The sequence below is a fragment of the Microcaecilia unicolor genome, chromosome 3 (genome assembly GCF_901765095.1).
Source record: "Microcaecilia unicolor chromosome 3, aMicUni1.1, whole genome shotgun sequence".
Lineage (NCBI taxonomy): Eukaryota > Metazoa > Chordata > Amphibia > Gymnophiona > Siphonopidae > Microcaecilia > Microcaecilia unicolor.
Genome location: NC_044033.1, coordinates 6,492,317 through 6,499,415, shown reverse-complemented (window position 1 = coordinate 6,499,415; position 7,099 = coordinate 6,492,317). Strand labels below are relative to the sequence as shown.

At 45.4% G+C, this 7,099-nt stretch overlaps 1 protein-coding gene across 1 annotated transcript in view; it reads right to left on the bottom strand.

Annotated features, from left to right (window-relative positions):
* Positions 1 to 4,739: 4,739 nt before the first annotated feature.
* Positions 4,740 to 7,099, bottom strand: part of RSPH9 (radial spoke head 9 homolog) — a 109,866-nt gene continuing 107,506 nt past the window's right edge. The window contains exon 5 of the mRNA XM_030195737.1: positions 4,740 to 5,013. Coding sequence (XP_030051597.1) covers positions 4,853 to 5,013 — 161 coding nt within the window. The 3' untranslated portion in view covers positions 4,740 to 4,852. The remainder of the gene's footprint in view (positions 5,014 to 7,099) is intronic.

The following is a 7,099-nucleotide window of genomic DNA, read 5'->3' as shown; positions in this document are numbered from 1 at the left end:
CTCCTCTCTGCGATGACGCTTCGGCGTCGACTCCTCTTCAGGGTGCACCGAGGGCTCCCGGTGACGGCGCTTCTTATCTTTTTTCCGGTGCACGTCACCGGCGCCGGAGGGCATGGAGGAGGAGGAGGTCGATCCCCTCGGTCTCGAGGTACCGGGTCCGACAGGGTTCGGTCCCGTGGCTCACGAGTTGAGGGAGTGACCGGGGCCGACTGCCCACGCGGCCTCTCAACCCCACTCTCACCGGACCGGCGGGCCGACGGGACCTGTTCTCCTGGGGTCGCTGCCATCGGTGCCGATGTCTCGGGCATCGATACCGGTACGAAGCGTGGGTGTCGGTCTGCGAGATCGGCCGGCCGCAGCGACCACACTTTTTAAATCCACTCGGGACCTTCGAGGACATCGACGGAAAAATCGCGTCGGCGAAGTCAAAGTCGGCAATGGTGGCTAAAATCACACCACGAAAAAATCAACCGACCGAGCGGCCACTAGGCCGCAACGTGGCGTCCCCGCTAGAAAGCGAGGGAAAAAGGGGAGCGCGTGCTCCACACGCGCAAAAAATTTCTTTTTTTTTTTTTTTCTTTAAACAATACAAACAAAATCAGAGGAAACCGAACGGGAATCCAAGCGACGATCCGCGTAAACGCGGTCGAAAATCCGGCGGCTGAACCGAGAGAGAGGCAAACGCACCACTCTCTCAGTCGCGGAAAAAAAGTAACTGGCGGGAGCGGTCGCGCACGGGCGGGAAGGCGGCCGCGCATGCACGGTGGGCGTGGCCTGCGTGCCGACCGTCCCGCGAAGCTTCTTCCGGTTGGTGGGGGCTGCCGCGGACGTCAACCCAGTCGTGAGAACAAGCAGCCTGCTTGTCCTCGGAGAATACACTGATCTTTCAATAGGCGTTCAAGTGGGCTGTGCAGAGTCCCTCTGTAAGTCAGTTTATTCAGCAGATGGTAGGTATGGTAAGTCTGTGCAGACCCTTTTGGTGGTACTTAAAAAAAAATGGAGGACGTGTTTTCCTTCTTTCTGCTATTTCTATTGTGTTTTATTTCTTGAGACCACTGCAGGTAGTGTGGGTTTTTCTTTTATTCTGTTGCAAGCTGTTTTCCTTTAATTAAAAACATGACAAAAAACAAAGTAATTTCTGATGGATCACTTTCTGCTTGCCGGACAGGAGCTGAGTCCTTGGGAGATCTCTTACACCCTAGGGGTGCCACACGTGTGGCCGAGTCCCTTCCCCCTCCTTCCTCCTTGTGGGCCTGCCGGATCTAGTTCCTCCATCCTTCTTTGCTACCCTTGGGTACAGGGAGGAGTGAGAGGAGTCTTCCTGCAGTCATCCCTTGCCAGTCCAGTACTTACTTTCCATGCTTCAATTTGCAGGTGTGCTTTAGGGTTATTTTAGCACTATTTTTGAGAGAGACTGCTTGAGCAGCTGTTTCTCGGGGCCTGCACTTGTGGGTGTGTGTGGTGCCTTCCTCACGCAGTCAGCAGCACTGTGACGGTGATGCACCCTAAAAGCCGGGCTCTGGATGGTACTGGCAGCTGTGGGTTTTGTCTGAGGGAGCAAGCAGCTTCTTCCTTGGCGTCCATGTCTGTGCTTCACCAGCGGTGGGTGTCTCAGTGGGACTAGTGGTTTCCATTTTGGATCCTCTCCTGCCTCCCAGTTTACCACGATGCCTAGATCCCATTGCTGCAAGGGAGTTAGCTGCAGTGGGGATGCCGTGTTCAGATCCACCAAATGGATTTTCATCCAGATTCCATGTACAGGGCCTTCTGTCAGCGTCAAGAGGATGTGGCTGCTGGGATTCAGCAAGAGGGGCAGGCCCCAGGGTCATCAGCCTGTCTTCTAGAAAGCGACATGTGGATTTGGACTTGGAGGTGGTGGATGTCATGATCCGTTCAGAGCTTAACCTGAAAGTTAGCTTAAATTAGGCTTGAAAGCCTACTTAGAATGTCAGCTAAAGGGGAGATGTTGCAAGCAGCCTTGACCTTCTCCCTGGTCTGATAGGATATCTCTCTACCTGATGGGATTAGTTGGCCTGAAGGGAGCAGTTGACAAGGGTAGTCAGACAGGACTATCTTTGAGAATTGTGCCTTCAAAGGAATCCACACCTCTTGGGTAACCTGGATACATCAGATGAAACAAACCAAATTATTACACAGGAATTTGCTAGAAAAAGAGAGTTCAAGGATAGAAAAGGACACGTCACACCCAAGACAAACACACCCCATCCTCTACTTTTTTCCCTGATGCATCAGGATATTTGGGATGTTATCCACACCCAGCAGAAAGCTCTGGAGGCCCCTTTTCGCTTGGCTAGTTCTATGGTGCTTCTATATGCTCTTCCTGAGGAGGATCAGGAGCCCTTGCGTCCACCTCAAGAGGATGCAGTGGTCTCTGTAGTTACTGTCTATTGAGACTATTCTTTTTAATGGCACAGTGCTACAGTATCCACGGGACCATTGGATGGAAACTCCTTCTCAAGCAGGGGTTTGATGTGGTGGCCCTGGGAGTGCAGGCTGCAGTTTGTGGTGGTTCAGTAGCCTGGGCTTGCTTCTGCTGGGCTGAGTGTATGCTTGATCGTGGTTTGGCGGGCTGGTTGCTCGTGGACCAGGAGGTAGCCAAAATTAAGGTGGGGACTTCTATTTGCCTGATGCTTTGTATGATCTGCTCTGTGCCTCCACTAAATCCATGGCTGTCAGTGTCTCTTTGGCTATGGGGGTTGGTCGGCTGATGTGACTTCTAAGTCCAAGCTGAGCAATTACCCCTTTAAGGGATCACTTTTGTTTGGCGACAAACTGGATAAGCTGATCAAGAGTTTGGGGGACACTAATGTTCCCTGTCTTCTGGAGGATAAGCTTCGTTCAGGGGTCTGAGCCTCGTCAGGTTGGAGCCAATTTTGTGAGGCTCACAGGTATCATCCAGGTAAGGGTTCGACTGGTTAACAGTGCAGTCAATTTTGTCCAGAGGACACAGCCCTTCGATGGGTGGTGTCTGGGTCATGATGTGCCCCTGAGGGCCTTTCCTATTCTGGATCCTTTGCAGGCTGGTTTTTCGTCGGGGTTGGCTTGGTCATCTCTCAAGGTGTGGGTGGGAGCTCTCGCCTGTTTTCAGGGCCATCTCTGGAGGAAAGTCCCTGGCGGTCCTGCCAGATGTGCAGTGCTTTCTGTGCGGGGTGCGTCTTCTGTTTCCTGTCCACCCAGCCATTCCACCTTGGAACCTTAATGCTATTCTCTATCCTCGGAGAATAACATGTATAGAATGTTTGTATGTTTGGGAAGCTCGCCAGGTGCCCTTGGCCTGGATTGGCCGCTGTTGTGGACAGGATGCTGGGCTCGATGGACCTTTGGTCTTTTCCCAGTGTGACATTACTTATGTACTTATGGTGCTGTCAGCACTGGTCTCAGCACCTTTTGAGCCATTGTCCTGGGCTATTCTCAAGGATCTCACATTAAAGATGGTGGTGCGGGTGCTGTCTTGAGTTCTATTTTTTTCTGGGTAAAGTGAAGCTGCAATTGGTCCCTTCCTATCTGCCTAAGGTAGTATCTCCCTTCCATGTCAATTAGTCTCTGTTTTTTCTGGTGCGCGGGGATTTAGGTGACATGCATACAATTAAAAACCATTGAAACTATTACAACACAGTATTGTTTTCTGTTGAATGCATAGTTCTAATCGTTGGCAGCAGCATAGCAAGACGGTGGGGTGGTTACCCTAGCCCTGGTCATTGCAGCTTCTTTGGGGGTTGGGGTTTCAGTTATTAGGCTTGTTCCCTTCTCTTGTTTGTGGTCTCATAGGTCTGTTCTGCTTTGCTATTTGTAGACTAACTTACAGGGGCACTGCACAGCCCACTTCTACGCCTGCTGAAAGATCAGTGTATTCTTAGTCTCCATCTGCTAGTAGGAGTGCATAACCCCCTTGAAGGTCTAGTGTGACTAAATAAAAGCAAATTTGTAGGTAAGACCTAATTTCTCATTTTGCACAATATCTATTGTCAAACCAAGAGTTATGTCTATTCAGCTCTTGCATTCTTTGTTTATGGCAAAAGCTTCTGCCTTAAGGTTAGAATATTGACCAGGTTCTATATGCTGAACATTTTGAGTCCTCTAGTATGCAGTGGAGGTGTTGTGTTGACAATGTTGAGTATTTGTGACATGAACATGGATAGGCAGCTGAGAAAGGTCAAAGTTGTGGTCCTCTGTATGGATATTAATGTTTTTCGTAATATTGAGAGACATCCATGGAAGTGAAAAGACAGCTACAATTTTCTGTAGCAGTCCCTCTGTATAACTACAGTGCATTGCCAAGTAACCTAGCTGAGTCCACAAATCAAAGCCCTGGACTAGTTTGGAGCCTAAAAAGCAGGAGTGTAAAAGTTGGTTTCAGGGACCCAAGTTCATACTCTGCAGTAACAAAACTTATGTTCTTTTCATAGAAAACCAGGCTTGAGCTTACACTTCTTGGTAATATATCTGAAGCCAACGACGAGGGTTAGAACAGCTGGACTAGATTTTTATCTCATTACTTGACACAGAATGCATGAAAGCAATTCCTACATTTTCAACCTGATTTCTATTGAAACAGAGGCCTAATTTTATCAGTGTGCGCTTAGGTATTACTTTATAAAATAAACCCCCAAAAGCACATATTCACCCCTACTGTACTGTAAATTTGTGCACGTATTCTAAAAATTAGGTATTATAATCATATCTCTGCCTCTGTGCAGATCCAACATTAAAACAAATGAAATACATGTGAACTTTTGATGCATGTACACATCTGGCCTTAAGCTCCACACACAGAAAAGTATTATAAAATTATCCCTTAGAAGCAGTTTTTGCTAGCTGCAAAGAGGATGGTTCACAGCATAAACGGTAGGTCAATGTTTCTTTGCCCATTGCCAATGTAGATGTGGCCATGGTGTGGAGTCATGGGCATGTGGAAGAATGTCAGTCCTGGCCACAGCAAGCTCCTCAGCACCAAGACGGTGTTTCCCCCCTCAAACTGGAGGCTCCAGGACCCTGCAGAACAGACAGATGCAGGTCAGAGATACCCAATAATACATGCTTTTTCTAACCATCCAAAATTTGAATGCAAAATCATTCTGACAGACCAGAAAGGCAATTGTGATTATTTCTGTGTGCCATCAGCCTAATTATGAAAAAAAAAAGCGAGAACTTCCAGGTTATTCTGATACATTGCCTTTATGTATAAACATATATGTATTACATATTACTAGTTCCAGAAGGCCGTTCTCTCTGGCATAATGCAAATATTACAGTGTGTACTGGCAGAAAATTTGAGACTGAGATCATACCCAATAAAGCTTGCCTTAAAAGCAAAGATCAGTCCTGTTCTGGGTTGTGCACAAAAAAGCCCATCTGGAAACACTAACTCTGGGAAATTGTAGAAAAACATCTGTAAGAATTAAATCCAAAATACAAATGGATGATTCAGATGACAGTTTACATGAAATTGTGTTTCCCCCAGTCAAGGATCTATCAGACTAAAGCTGTGTGCCTTTTCTCCTCTATGAACAGAAGAGAGAGGCCAAAAGCACTGTAATTGCAGCTTTCAATGGCAGGCCGTCTTTTATCAAACCAAATGCAAGGTCTTAAAGAAATGCTTTTAGAAGTAGCAAGTTTGTCCATTATTTCTGCTAACCACACTTTGAAGGTAGGCGATTGCCCTTTGCCCTCTCACAAATGCTACTACTACTATATCATTTCTGTTGAACTATAAGTGGTTTTCACTTATATACACTGTCAGCACATTTGCTTATTTCCGATCTGACGAAGAAAGGCGACCTTCGAAAGCTAATCAAGAAATGTATTAAGTTATGTCCAATAAAAAAGGTATCATCTTATTTTCTTTTCCATGTTTTATTTTGTTTGAGTTCTATTGATAACCTTAAGAGTGGACTAACACGGCTACCACACTCTACTGTTGAACTACTAGATGTACACAGAGCTGTACAAATGGGAAAAAGGCCACCAGCTTCATCTGACGTCTTGTGAGGAAGCTCATTACCCATCTTGGTTGATTAGAGGGGCGAAAGGTCTTTCAAGTAGCGAGTTTGGAAATAATTAGCTTTGTATTGAAAAGGGATGACTTGGTATCTAATCTTCCATTTTTAAGGAAGATTATCAAGAAAGTAGTGTCCAGACACCTGATGGATTTATGAAAGTGGAAAATCTTAGATGTTTATCAAACTAGATTCAGACAGTACTGGTGTCAGTGTTAACTGCAAAGGAAGGCAAATCCTTGCACACATTAAAAAGATGTCAAGAACACACACACAAAGAAATAGTACACGAAAACAAATGTCTTTAAATCATACGCTAATTGTATAAAAGTACAATTGAACCATATAACATTTAAACATACAACACATCTAAAATTAAAAACCCAACATGATCACATTTTGGCAATTCTCAACATCAGAAGATAAAACAAATAGGCTTGCGGTGCTCCTATTGTCCTGAAAAAGAAAACATCTTCTAAGCTCTGTCTCCTGTCAATGGCATCTTGTCAGTGTAGCCTTATACTAGAAAGATGCAAGATCTCAATAACCATCATATTGGAATATAGTACAGATCACCGCTATCAGTGGTCTTCCTGTATACAGCAAGCCTATATATTGATAGTTTTTAGCTTATTTGTTTTACTTGTCTTTAGATTTGTGATATGCAATGAAAGCAATTTACATATTATATACAAGCACTTTCTCTAGTACCTCATAAGAAACATTTTGTACCTGGGACAGGGGGATTAAGTGACTCAATCAGGGTCGCAATAGGAACTGAACCCAGTTCCCCTGATTCTCAACCCACTATACTAACCATTAGGCTACTCTTCCACATAGTGTGTGTAGCTCATATCTGAAAAAAACTGCACTGAATATTTTGGACTCTTGCTGCTACCTTTGAGATTTACATGGTTTTAACACCAGCTTCTACAGCCATATTTTACTATGTGACCTGTAAGATGTTTTGATGCTGTTAGGCTGCTTTGTTGATGACCATAGTAGGGATTTGGAACTTGTTAACCATTATCTCTGTGAATGGTGATATCCTATGTACATTTTAGGCACATGAAGGCCTCATT